Here is a 14703-nt window from a genome sequence, read left to right on the forward strand (position 1 = left end):
TTTGCTGTCAGCCCAGCAATAATGAATTACATTTAATTTCCCATTTCTTTTATTTACTCTTAAATTTATTTGGCAGTAGTGGCAGAAATGCTATGGAAGGCTGGTGCTAAAGCCTCCCTTTTGATGGAGAACATTGTTGAAGAAGCATTCTGGGCACAAAGACCACTGGGAGACTGTGTTTCCCTACCATGATGGATGCATTCAAGGATTTCCTTGTGACATCATGACATCAATCCAAAATTTTGAAACAATTAAAGGTTTCAAGTAATAGGATTCATCGTGTATCAAGTGTTAGGTATGTGAATGCTTGCTTATATGTATGTAATACCGTTTAGAAAGTGAAGATTTGGGGGGGGGGGGCAGGGATCTGAAGATATTTAAAATGGAATATTTAAAAGGTATTTACATTTTTTAAACCTCCAGCCTCAAAACAAGAAGGGTAACACCCATCTAAAAGCAGAATACTGTGGCTAAGAGGGCTTCCACAGTTGTATTTCAAGATGAAATCAAAATGTTATCTAATGATTTGTCTTTCTAAATACCTCCTGTTAACAGATCTAAAATTCTACTGTTTAAAAAGCACAATCAATTCCTAGCCAAACAGCACAATTATTTGTAGAAAAGCAAGTGATAAAACACTGATAATACTTCAGCTGCAGGTATTATACTCACTTTAAAAAAAAAGGGGGGACGACGACACATTTCCTCAATTGTCTAGCCATTGAGGCAGAAACCAAGACTTTGCACAAATCTTATCTGAGGAATCAAATATATATCCATCTTATTGTGTGCACAGTAACAATGAAATCCTATGTGCCCCTCTTCAGCATTATGCCCTACTAGATTCAACAGGGCTTACTCCAAGGCGCACGTAGGATTGAAACGGAAGAAAAATACATTACAGAGACACATAGGAAAACACTTCAAGGAACAAAGACATTAACGCAAAGATAGCAGAAGGTAAACCTTTTCGGAAGACTTATTGACTAGATACAAAGCTGATATAAAATGAAAGTGGTCTTGGAATTTGCCCCTATAGGAATAAAAAGAGACCCTGCCGCTACTGAAGTGCACAAGGCCAATGAAACCAGCCCACATCTTCTTGGGATTATTGATTTCAGTGTTTGTAGACTGCATTAGAAGCATGCTATAAACTTCAGCCTCACCTTGAAATATGTGGAGGATAGAAATGTATTTTGAAGGATATTTCTCATTCCAATTGAAAACCTTTTCCCAAAAGGTTTAGCTACTCAAACAGACTGAAAGGGACACAACAACAACAACAACAACAACAACAACAACAACAAGAAGTCTGACGAACACATTTAAATCAAAACCAATTAATTGGCAATAGGGTTGTTGCTTTAAAGTCTTCAGTTGCCATCATGATTTTAATTCACCTTTTGCCTTTTTAAACATCTCATTCCCCAGTCAAGAAATTTAAAAGCTATCATTTCTTTTAAAGATTTCTTAAACATTTAGAAAAGAACTAACTAACTAATTGAATGACACAGGGAATTGGAAAGCAAACATTTATGCTGACTCCAAATTGCATATTCTCATGGGTAGTTGTGACTTCCCCCTGCTTTTTTTTAAGGGAGGGGGGCTTACAAATAAAGATGCATTTTAAAAAAAGAAGAAATTTTATGCTTCTTTTGAACAGCAGAAGTAGGCTATCAGTTGCTCTCCGGGTTTTCTATGTGCGACCTATATTTGAAGTGATAAATTAAGTAACTCAGACTTAAAATACAAAGCGGTCAAAAACATCTGAAGCAATATATGTTGGTTATTACTTTCTTGGCTGACATATCACAGTGGAGATGCAATTGTGTTAGTCATGGCACTCTGCGTGATGCCGAAGCTGTACTGAGCAGCATGCTGTTAGGAAAGGGTATACCAGCACGCTGCAGCATTGGCTCGGCCCTCCCATGCTGCGTTGGTCTATAGGCAAACACCATGACCACTGTCACAGCACAACATGTGAAAATGCTAGGGAGCTATTTCTGTAACAACGGGAGGGCAGTTCCCCCTCAACTTGACCCTTGCTCTTGATGGCTATTGTGGTGATGTGTTCTGAATGGAATACTTAATAAGCAGGTACACTCAGATCAGGAAGTGTGGCGGTGGAGGGAGAGGGAGGGTGTTAATTGAAATAAAATTTCAGTTAACTTTAGTAGGAAGTCCCTTCCTGTATGATTATTCCTAGATGAAATAAATAACAGACTTTTTGTGGAACAATAATTTACCTCAATACCAGATACAAGTTGGTACTGACTCTGACAAATCCACAAAGAAAAAAACAGACTAGTCTCAGGCTGCTAAAATGATGTCCTTTATAAGAAAAAAGGTCTATTTTTTAGCAAACCAAGACCATCTTTTTATCATCCTCAGACTTGTTTCCTGTTTCTTGGTAGATTTTATAAGATGCCCTTCAGATCCTTCCTTTTTCCCCTCTTTCACTCTCAATCAACACTTTTAACCCCCCCCCCCCCCCCCAAATCCCTTGTTTTGGATTTCAGAAGCACAAAAGACCATAAAGGGACATCCCTCTGCCATTCACAATAATAACTATGCTTCTACAAGTTATGAAAAGAAAGCAATATGTGCCTGTTTCGGTGGCTGTCGTTTGCCTACCAATGGTGCAGTGCTCCCCATTCCAGCCCTCTCGGCATTCACATTTCCCATCTTTACAAGTTCCATGCTCTGTGCAGCGGGGATGGCAGACACGTTGGTCACAGGCTACCCCTGTCCAGCCCTCTTCACAGCGACATGCTCCACCAATGCAGACCCCATGAGTGCCACAATCTACAGAACACACTTCTGGAGAGAAAGAGAAAGTTATTGTCCAGCATTGTCACGCGCAGTAGCAGCTTCATGAATTTATGGGAAATGTATGGCTTGTTGGAGAGCACACTTTTGGAATTTAACTATTGCAGTAGTTCTGTCTGTATGTCCTCACTCAAGCTGGTGCAATTCTGCTGAACAGTTGTTAAGAAAAATGATTGATTATCATGCTTCCCCAACCCGCCCCCCCTCCCCGCCGCCGCCCAGCAAAGACCCTGCAAATTGAGAGATGTAGATAAATAAGCCTGGCTCCAAGACTGTTCACAAATAATATTTCATGAATAGAACTTTGCATCATTACTTTATTCAGTGTAGAGGTTGAGTATCCCTTATCCAAAATGCTTTTGATCACAAGTGTGTTGGATTTTTAATTTTTTTAAAGTTTTGGAATACCTGTATTTGCATATGTGGACAGAATGAGAAATTCAAATATAATTTTATGCACAATATTTTTTAATCAGTTTGGGCATGAAACAAACTTTGAGTATACTGAACCATCCGAAAGTAAATGTGTTATTATCTCAACCCCTGGTGGCACACAGGGTTAAACCCTTGTGCTGGCAAGACTGCTGACCAAGAGGTCAGTGGTTCGAATCTGGGGAGAGTGGGTTGAGCTCCCTCTGTCAGCTCCAGCTCCTAATCAGGGACATGAGAGAAGCCTCCCACAAGGAAGGTGAAACATCAAACATCTGGGCGTCTCCTGGGCAACATCCTTGCAGACAGCCAATTCTCTCACACCAGAAGTGACTTGCAGTTTCTCAAGTCACTCCTCACACACACACACACACACACACAAAAGCCTTCCATGTAGACAATTTTGGATTCTGGAGTATTTTGGAATTCTGGATAAGGAATGTCCAATCTATACTCCAAGGTGACAAGTCTCCATTTAAATGTATATATTAATAAATTAGCCCCCCACCACTTTCTTAATATGCAGCGGCATCCTTCAAATTGTAAGTTCTAAAAAATGGGTAAGTTGAAGGAGCTCACCCTTTGCTCTATTTGTCACTTGAAAAGGCGAACAAATATTTTGGAGATTTTCTTAAATGTAGTGACTAGGATCCAGTTGTGTGTATCTGCTGATATAGAAAACTTGTCCTTGAATAGCCCCTTTCAGACCACATTATAACATTCTTCCCCATTCCATTTCCATCTCTCTGCAACATCCCAAATTTTGTTTCCAACCACCCAGAAAAGAAACCCTGAATGGGCTGCCCCCTCCTGTATCAGCCAATAGAGTCCCCTCCACCAGCAAGTGCACACAACTGGATCCTGGCCCATTTTACAATGGGCAGGAATTAAACAAAGAGTAACATGAATTAGTGATTTTTTATTACTACTACAACTACTACTAAGGTTCAAGTTAAAATGAAAAGAGAAAGATTTTCATACCTTGGTCTGTTACACATAAACACACAGAGATCAGTATAAGAAGCTAAGCTTTCTGGACCAGAGTAAAAATCACTATGAAAACCTGTGGGCAAAAGTCTGGACTCAGCATTACAACGGAATTACTGATTTGTGTTACCCTGAGAGAGTAGCAAAAGATTCACCATGCAGATGCTGGGAGGCTAAAACAAATGCTACCAATCAAGTGTTTTTCTTACCAACGGAGCAGTCAGGACCCATCCAGTTGGGATCGCAGTTACAGAGACCTGTGTCAGAGAGGTATGTGCCATGCCCACTACACTGGTCCGGACACTGAGTGCGAGGAAGCTCACAATTTAAGCCTCCCCAGCCTGGGCTGCAGAGGCATTCTCCATTTACGCAAACACCGTGGTTGGAACAGGAGGGATCCAAGCAATCAACTACAAAAGGGATGGGGTGGGGGTAGAAAGAAAAAGAAAAGAAAACAAGCACTCTGTGAAAAAGGTCAGTGCACAAATGCACAGTCTGAATTGACACTACTTGATGGATCCGTGCTCAGCAGGTTGTGCCTTGCTGCAGTGAACTAGAGCAAACTCATGCAGTTGTTAGTTAGGATATCTTTTCAGTGACTCTGGATGTATAAAAGGTCACTTTACTGTCTTTGTAAGAAACTTGAAAAGCTGAGTTTAGCCAGAAAAAACAAGTGTGTGTTATATGTCTAGCATCACACATCTAGCACCATACATCTAGCATTCTCACAAATAGCAGATACTGTTTATTGAGAACAAACAAACAATAAAAGACAATATTCTAAATACTAGAACCCTTAAGCAGTTTTGATTCAGCTCAAATTCTATAGACATCCCAATGGTAAAAATCTCTACATAACAATTTATGCAAGCAAAAGTCATTAAGTATTGAAACCTGGGTCCAAACATGTAGAGCTTTAAAGGTCAAATCCAACACCTTGGTTACTTCCCGTAACCAATCTGGCTGCTGTGTTTTGAACTAGCTGGAGTTTCCAAACTTGGTACAAAAGTAGCCCAATTTAAAGTGCATTGCAGAAGTCCAATGTTGAGGTTACCAGTGTGTGAAGTACCATCCTCATATCCTCCAAATCTAGGAAGGGGCCCAGCTCATGTATCAGCTGAAGCTGGTAGCAAGCACTCCCTACCATCACATCTACCTGGGCTGACATTTGGAGAGAGGGATCCAGGAGCACTCCCAAGCTCTGAACAGTCTTTCAGGGGGAGTGTAGCCCCATCCAGAACTGCTTGATATACCTCCACTCCCAGGTTAGGACCCTTGATGGCAAGCATCTATGTTTTGTCTGGGTTCAGTTTCAATATGTTTTCCTCATCCAGCCCATTACCTCCTCCTGGCTTCCATTCAGAGGAGAGACGCTATCGTTAGGTGAGAATGTTTATGAAGGCATAGAGAAATATATTTGGGTGTCATAAGCATACTGAGAACACCCGCCCCATGCCTACAGATGATCTCTCCCAGCGGTTTCCTGTAAATATTAAAAAGTATTGAGGATAGAATGACACCTTGTGGGTTGCCATATAACAGCTCCTTTTTTGAAGAGCAGCTATCCCCAAGTGGCTGGAACTTGCCTGAGAGGTAAGATGGAACCACTGCAGCACAGTGCTTCTGATTCCCAGTCCCTCCAGGCATTCCCGAAAGATACCATAGTTGATGGCATCGAAAGCTGCCGAGAGGTCTAGAAGCACCAACAGGGACACACTCCCCTTGTTGGTGTTGAGACAGAGATCATCCACTAAGGCGACCATAGCAGATTCAACTTCATATCCTGCTCTGATGCCAGTTTGTAATGGGTCATAGAAGTATGTGTCATCCAAGATTGCCTGGAGTTGAAGGACAGCTGCCTTCTCAATCATCTTGCCCAAAAAAGAAAGGTTCAATATTAGTTTGTAATTATTAAGATTCAGGGGATTCAATGAGGGCTTTTTCAGAAGTGGTCTAACTATTGCTTCTTTTAAACAGGATGGAAAGTTCTCCTGGAAATGATATACAATGGTGAGGCAGTTGTTTGAAGCAGTGGGTGCCACCACTGAGAAGGCCCTGTCTCTCATCCCCACCTCCTGTGAAGGACGTGGGACTAAGAGCAGGGTCTGCCCAGAAGATCTTAATCTCCTTGATGGTTTATAGTCCCTTCTGTGGCCCTTGGGGCATCTTTGGAATGAAACTTTTAACTCCCCATGCCCTCCAGAGAATCTGGGGGCATTTTGACATCTTTTGGAGCCTCTTATACAATTTTATGGATGGAAAAATGTTCTTTTCAAAATCAGAGATAAACAAGAAAGACATGATCACTCCTGGCTTTTAGGAGGTCTAAAATGGCTTTGGGTGGGAGTGGTGGTGGTGTGTAAACATAACAAAAATATCCCACATACTCCTGAAAGATTGTTGGTGGAGGGGTCTTCGAGAGCAAACAATTTTTTTTTTACTATAGGCTGTGTGGTGACAGTGTGTGGCCTCAAGATCTTCTAGGAGGCTAACGAGGCATCCTAACTTCCCACGGTTGTTTGTCTCATATTAGATACAAAGAAATCGTGTAACATCTTTTAGACTGAGAAAAAGAAACTTCCTGAAGTGTTCATGAACTCCAGTCCACTTCATCAGTTGCACCAGACTTAGCTTACATAAATCCTTTTTGCCTTTTCATGCCAAGGACTTTACACCACATTATCCCCTCCCTCCGGTTTCGAAACACTGACATTTCTCTTCCAAAATCCTGCTTCATGAGCCTGACATGATAATTTTTAAAGTCTGTTTTCCCCTCAAGTGGGGTCTGGGATAATATCAGCTTCTTGGGTCTACTGTAGAGCAGTGGGATCGAGGTGAAAGTCAGGTTTCCCTCCAAGTGGGGTCTGGTGTAAAATAAGCAGCTTGGCTCTATTGCACAGTTGCTGGATGAGAGGGGAAAAATCAGGCTTCCCTCCAAGTGGGATCTGATGTGAAATCAGCTGCTTGGGTCTACTTAAAGTAGCAGGATCAGAGAACATTATGGTTCCCCTCAAGTGGTGTCATATCTGAGATCAGATACTTGAGTCTACTCTAGAACAGCAGGATTGGAGGGAAAAGGCAAGCATTCCATAAGCTTTGTTCCCAAGGTTTTTTCTTTTCTTTTAAGATAGAGAGGGTGGGGACTACACTTGCTCATGGGATACATCTGAAAACTGATAATTTCAGTAAAACTGGCAAGAAAAGACAATGTGTGAAGAAGGAGAAACAGAAGGATGTCCTTTATAAAGCTATGGGACATAATGCCATGGTAATATGATGCTCCCCCTCCTCGGGTAGGATAGAGTCCTAATACAATATCTTTGAAGAGTGTTATAGCCTCATAATTAGATCCTAGCTTCGTTAGTTTTTAAATGGTCCAGTATGTAAATTGTTTTAATTATTAAGAATCTCTCTCAGGAAATATTATATACCAAACATTGATAGGCATATCAGTAGGAAAGTAATTTCTCACACACCACAACAAATTACCTCAAAATAATGCTGAACCCAGTATAACTTGTAATATATTGCTTTTCATAATTCACTATGCGCCAGAAACATATGGGATAATTTTCTCTATCAAAATAGTATGATTACACTACTGTAAAAATAAAAGCAGAGTCCAAGATCCAACACAGTCTTTGTGTTTGCAGAAGCCGTTCTTAGGGAGCATGTACCCTTCTTCCTGAAAGCTAAACATGCAAAATGCTACACCACCATGACATGGAATTTATGCCATGATCTTTAAGAAAAACTACTACTACTACTACTACAAAAAAAAAAACAAAAACCCTCTATATGTGTGCATTTACTAGATTCTTGGAAAAGCAAAAATTTCAGAAGTCCAATCTGGTCTACTAGAAAGAGGAAAACAATTTAACACAACAATTACTAACATAATTTTATTTATTTATTTATTTCATGCATTTCTACACCGCCCTTCTCCCCCCAAAGGACTCAGGGCGGCGTCACGTAAATGTCATGTGATGCTGTCAACATATAAACAACAAAGGTCACAATTAAAACAGTAAAAATCATTAAAACTCATTTATGAAGGCTTTCAAACCAGGAAAGGGAATATAGCCAATTTAATTTGAATGTTACATTATGCTGTATTTAATTTTTTTCAAATACTTTGTTTAACTATGAAAGTAAACATTTTGATAAGAGTTCCTTACGATGCACAAAATTTGTCATTATATAACTGTGATGCTTTTTTTAATTAAATGTACACCTCTTTTTTAAAAAATTATAAATTCGATTGTTGTTTTTGAATTTGTAATCTACTTTGTTAAAGAGACACACCTCAAATCATTCAGAAAGCAAACTGGTGCAGCTGTTGTGTTCTGGGCTGTATAGCATTCACAGCCATGTTTCCAAGTTTCATTCAACAACTGCATTCATATAATACCCCAAGTATTTCTTAAACTTCTCTCAGTTACAATATGGACATTTGGTTCTCTGAAGCAGCTGGTGGGAAGAAAAATCAGGATGTTTATGCCCATTGCTTAATAAGTATGCCTCGCATCCTATGTGCCAAGAGACAACAATTGTTTTCCCTTTCTGTTAAGTCAGTCTTTTAAATACTTAAGAAAAGATTTAATATTCTCTTTTAAAAGTGGGTTACTTTATAGATGTGCAGATCCTCGGAGGCTCTGTTAAAAATAGCCTTTGGGGGTTTTACATATTCCCTGCTAGCATCTTGAACAAAAAAGCATGAAATTTCAAGACAACAAAAAATACAGAGAAAAAAAATCTGTTTCTTTAAAAAAACTGTAATAAAAGCCAAACCAAACTACTTTTAAAAGAAACTAAAATCAGTTTCTTTTAAAACGAACTGTAACAAAACCCAACATCTTTTCCAGGTAATTTCTACTATGAACTTCCAACAGATTACATTGCCCAGCATAAGCAATTCAATCAAACCTAGTGGTTTTATTCTTATGATGTTAATCTATAAGTATGAAATAAAAATGTATCTTCTTTGTTAAGAGCAACCAGGCGGTATCTCATAGTGGAGGGACATGGAACTATGGAAGGTACTCATGTATAAGTCTGGAAAGTTTAGCAAAAACAACCCACCCCCCAAAACAAACAAAAAAAACTCACAAAACCTGAGTCGACTTACACAGAGGTCAGTGTAAGTACTTGTACCTCAATTCTTATCAAAAAGGGAACTATTACCTTTTTCAAATACAGTGGTGAAAATTGAGGGCCTAATCCATTCTGTGCTGCTGCTTCTGTCCTTTTTTGAATACCTGAGCAGGAAAATTGTGGTGTCTCTTTGGCTGCCTGACTTCTAGGGTCGCTGTTTCTGCACCTCCTCCTCACTATTCTTGAGTCTCCAGCACCCTCTTCTTCTCCCCATTACAAATGCTGCTTTATTACCTAGTGGACTGGCAAAGTGGACGTGCCCCCTGAAGCCATGCTGTAAGGAGGACAAATGGCAATGTTTTATGAAGTCAAGTCATGAAAATCAGACTGGGAGAAAATGCTCCCTAGAGTTCTTGCCACTGATAATTTTTCTATTGCTCTCTCAACAGATGGCAACTAGTGACTTACAGTAAGTTTTATAATGAATTTAGTCCATATGGTAAAGCTGAAGGAACTGGTTTGCCAGCGAGCAGCAAGCAATTACAGGGATGCCTATATAAGGAATGGCTTTAACTGTCCCTAGAGAAGCTCCAGGAGCAGTAAGCAATTCATTTGAGATGCCCAAATGTTTTTAATTCTGGTCATTTTTACAACATACAAGTGCCCATAATTCAGCTAAGAAGACCAATTTCACAATTAATATTTAATAACAAAGGTATTTTTGTTACACTGGGATGTGCTAACATGGAGAGATGAATACCCTTCCCCCACTCACCTTATTTAAAAATTAAATTAATATTCAACCTGGGAAGGAACATTTTCCTAGTGGGAATGGTCACCTCCCATCAGCCAGTTCCAATCCCTTCCCACTAACTTCTCTGCAACTCCACAGCAAAGCAATGCTGCATAGAGGGCAATCTGCATGACAAAAAAATCCTGATTTTCTGTAAGAACTGTGAGATAAAAAGAAATATTTTCTGAACAGGATCAAAGAATTGCACTGCAAGTTAATCACAATTAACATCATGTGTCAGGATTGGAATGCCTGAGGTGCGTGTGATGCTGATTACATGTTGTTGTTGTTGTTCATTCGTTCAGTCGTCTCCGACTCTTCGTGACCTCATGGACCAGTCCATGCCAGAGCTCCCTGTCGGCTGTCACCACCCCCAGCTCCTTCAAGGTCAGTCCAGTCACTTCAAGGATGCCATCCATCCATCTTGCCCTTGGTTGGCCCCTCTTCCTTTTGCCTTCCACTTTCCCCAGCATAATTGTCTTCTCTAGGCTTTCCTGTTTCCTCATGATGTGGCCAAAGTACTTCAACTTTGTCTCTAGTATCCTTCCCTCCAGTGAGCAGTCGGGCTTTATTTCCTGGAGGATGGACTGGTTGGATCTTCTCGCAGTCCAAGGCACTCTCAGAACTTTCCTCCAACACCACAGCTCAAAAGCATCGATCTTCCTTTGCTCAGCCTTCCCAAAGGTCCAGCTCTCACATCCGTAGGTTACTACAGGGAATACCATGGCTTTGACTAGGCGGATCTTTGTTGCCAGTCTGATGTCTCTACTCTTTACTATTTTATCGAGACTGGACATTGCTCTCCTCCCAAGAAGTAAGCGTCTTCTGATTTCCTGGCCACAGTCTGCATCTGCAGTAGTCTTTGCGCCTAGAAATACAAATTCTGTCACGGCCTCCACATTTTCTCCCTCTATTTCCCAGTTGTCAATCATTCTTGTTGCCATAATCTTGTTTTTTTTATGTTTAGCTGCAACACAGCTTTTGTGCTTTCTTCTTTCACCTTGATTAGAAGGCTCCTCAGCTCCTCCTCGCTTTCGGCCATCAGAGTGGTGTCATCTGTTTATCTGAGGTTGTTAATGTTTCTTCCAGCAATTTTCACCCCAGCTTTGTATTCATCGAGCCCCGCACATCGCATGATGTGTTCTGCATACAAGTTAAAAAGGTTGGGTGAGAGTATGCAGCCTTGCCGTACGCCTTTCCCAATCTTGAACCAGTCTGTTGTTCTGTGGTCAGTTCTTACTGCTGCTACTTGGTCCTTGTACAGATTCCTCAGGAGAGAGACAAGGTGGCTTGGTATGCCCATCCCACCAAGAACTTGCCACAATTTATTATGATCCTCACAGTCAAAGGCTTTAGAGTGAAGCAGAAATAGATGTTTTTCTGAAACTCCCTGCCTTTCTCCATTATCCAGCGGATATTGGCAATCTGGTCTCTCGTTCCTCTGCCTTTTCTAAACCCAGCTTGAACATCTGGCAACTCTCGCTCCATGGATTGCTGGAGTCTTCCTTGCAGGATCTTGAGCATTACCTTACTGGCATGAGAAATAAGGGCCACTGTACGGAAGTTTGAGCAGTCTTTTGCATTTCCCTTTTTTGGTATGGGGATATAAGTTGATTTTTTCCAGTCTGATGGCCATTCTTGTGTTTTCCATATTTGCTGGCATATGGCACGCATCACCTTGACAGCATCATCTTTTAAGATTTTAAACAGTTTAAATCACTTCTGTCCATAGTTCTTCTGGGACTCTGTTTACTAAATCTAGTCCTTCAAATCTGTTCTTCACTTCCACTGTATATTCGCTAGGAATGTTAGTGAGATCATATCTAACTGGTCTGTGTATTTTCCCTGATCTCTTTAGTTGTATTCTAAATTGAGCAATAAGAAGTTCGTGATCTGAGCTACAGTCAGCCCCAGGTCTTGTTTTCACCAACTGGATGGATGTCCGCCACCTTTGGTTGCGAAGGATGTAGTCAATCTGATTTCGGTGTTGACCGTCTGGTGAGGTCTATGTATAAAGCCGCCTTTTAGGTTGTTGGAAGAGAGTGTTTGTTATACACAGAGAGTTTTCCTGGCAAAATTCTATCAGCCTGCGTCCCGCTTCATTTTGTTGTCCCAGACCATGCTTGCCTGTGATCCCAGTTGTCATTTGACTTCCCACCTTGGCATTCCAGTCTCTTGTAATGAAAATAATGTCTCTTTTTGGTGTATTATCCAGTAGGTCCTGCAGATCCTCATAGAACTGATCTACTTCTGCTTCTTCAGCAGCTGTGGTTGGGGCGTATATTTGGATCACGGTGATGTTGAAAGGCTTTCCTTGCACTCGAATTGAGATCATTCTGTCATTTTTTGGGTTGTATCCAAGCACTGCTTTAGTGAATTTCTTATTAATTATGAAGGCTACTCCATTTCTTCTATGTTCCTCTTGTCCGCAGTAGTAGATCTGGTGGTCATCTGATGTGAAGTGGCCCATTCCAGTCCATTTCAGTTCGCTGACCCCCAGAATGTCTATCTTTAGTCTTGACATCTCACCAATAACAACATTCAATTTGCCCTGGCTCATAGATCTTACATTCCAGGTTCCTATTGTGTGTTGATCTTTAGAACATCGGATTAGTCGTTCATCTCCAGTACCGTCGGCCACTAGCCTTCCTTTCGGCTTTGAGCTAGCTGCGTCATCACATCTGGGGCTAGTTGAACTCATCCTCTGCTCCTCCCCAGTAGCATTTTGGCCATCTTCCGACCTGGGAGTCCCATCTTCCAATGGCATACCGACATATCTCTGGTTGTACTGGTCCATTTAGTTTTCTTGGCAAGGATACTGGGGTGGTTTGCCATTGCCTTCCCCAGGGATCACGCTTGGTCTGACCTCTCTGCCACGACCGTCCCGTCTTGGGTGGCCCTTCACGGTTTCGCTCTTGACATCATTGAGATGCTCAAGCTCCAGCGCCACAACAAGACGGTGATCCTTTGCTGGAGGCTGATTACATGCATACTACTTATTCCAAATACCAGCTACTACATAAATAAAAAAGGGGGGTCCTTATCTATAGTATGGTACATTAAATATTATTTTTGGATCATGGCCAAGAGAACTACTTAAGTTAAAGAACAAACAGATTCTTAACCGGGTTATAGTAGCCACATCTAGTCATTTAGAAGAACTAGTTTAAATACTGTATCTATATTGGTTACTAACCATTTTCCAATTATCCAACTATCCCCAAACTGATTTTCATCATTTATTTTACTGACTTACTTATTACAGAACTAAGGCAAACTGATCTATAATTTCTGACCCTTCCTTACCAGCTTCCCTTCACCTGACTTCCAGGAGCTTTCAGAGATAATTGCTAATGGCTTTGCAATTTCTTCAGCTAATCCCTTCAGCCCCCAAAACTATACTTTATCATACCATGTTGATTTAAATTTATTAAAATATGATCTATTCATTTCCTGCCTTGACCTGTATTTCTTCCTTCCTTGGTTATCTTTATCATCTTATAAATGTATCATTTTCAGTGAAAACTGAAGCAGAGTAGATGTCAGGAAAAAATATGTATGTTTCACCACCTCAAAGTAGAAATGTTGATTTATGTTTTCTTTTTCCTTCCCCTTATTTTAGGTGTATGTGCTCAAACTCTTTCACATAGTCTCTGTAGCTCTTATTAATTTTAATTTGATCTATGCCTTTGCCATTATGATTCTGAACACAGATATGCACTGCTTATTCTTTTATACATCTTCAGAACCATCATTTTGCCCTGATCTAAAATAGGGACATGGAATCCATAAACCTTCAAATGTCACCTTCATTGGATCTTGCCGCTGTAGGTAATGGTGAGCGATAACGGGTCTAGGAACTCATCAACTTATGAAAAAACACAAGCATAATCTTCTTCATCATCATCATCACCACCACCACCATTGGCAATCACTTGTGGCTGAGTATAATGATCTTCCAAGGGTAGTCTTGGAAGGTGGGTCCGTAAGTGACTGGGAAGACCTATTATGGACCCATATGGTCTTTCACGATGAGGACAGATTTCCAGATGGAAGGTGGTCACGACAAGGGTTTACACCTTCCTCTCAGTTTGTTTCTCCTTTTCTCCTTCTATTTGAGCCTCTGCAAAATCCACAGCTGACTTCTAGTTAGAAAACTTGAGGACCAGGGCTTCCCAGTTCTCAGCGTTTATTCCACTTTTTAAAGGTTAGCTTTAGGCCCATCTCCAAATCGCTTTTGCTGTCCACCATCATTACGTTTTCCATTCTTCAGCTGACAGTAAAATAGCTACTTTGGGAAATGGTGATTGGACATTCAGACAACATGGGCAGGCAGTCCAGTGACGTTGACGGAGGAGAATCATCACTTCAATGCTGATGGTCTTTGCTTCTTCCAGAATGCTGACGTTTGTCTGCCTGACCCCTGTATACTGTATACCCTGTATAGAGTAGTAATGTGCCAGTCATTATTTTTGTCATCCTTCTGACATTTTACTATGTGAAATAAATACCGAGGTCCCTAAAGCAATATTCTCTAGGCATTAGTTGGAGCCCCCGGTGGCGCAGTGGGT

At 40.8% G+C, this 14703-nt stretch overlaps 1 protein-coding gene across 12 annotated transcripts in view; it reads right to left on the bottom strand.

Moving 5' to 3' along the window:
- Positions 1 to 14703, bottom strand: part of TENM2 (teneurin transmembrane protein 2) — a 1067106-nt gene that overhangs the window by 125325 nt on the left and 927078 nt on the right. For 11 of the 12 annotated variants that reach the window (XM_060765004.2, XM_060765001.2, XM_060765000.2 and 8 more), the window contains 2 exons: positions 4455 to 4655; positions 2608 to 2820 (listed from right to left, as the gene is read on the bottom strand). In XM_060765004.2, coding sequence (XP_060620987.2) covers positions 2608 to 2820; positions 4455 to 4655 — 414 coding nt within the window. The remainder of the gene's footprint in view (positions 1 to 2607; positions 2821 to 4454; positions 4656 to 14703) is intronic. The other variant, XM_060765002.2, reaches the window with a different exon arrangement.

The sequence above is a fragment of the Anolis sagrei genome, chromosome 2, assembly GCF_037176765.1.
Source record: "Anolis sagrei isolate rAnoSag1 chromosome 2, rAnoSag1.mat, whole genome shotgun sequence".
In the NCBI taxonomy this organism is placed as follows: Eukaryota; Metazoa; Chordata; class Lepidosauria; order Squamata; family Dactyloidae; genus Anolis; species Anolis sagrei.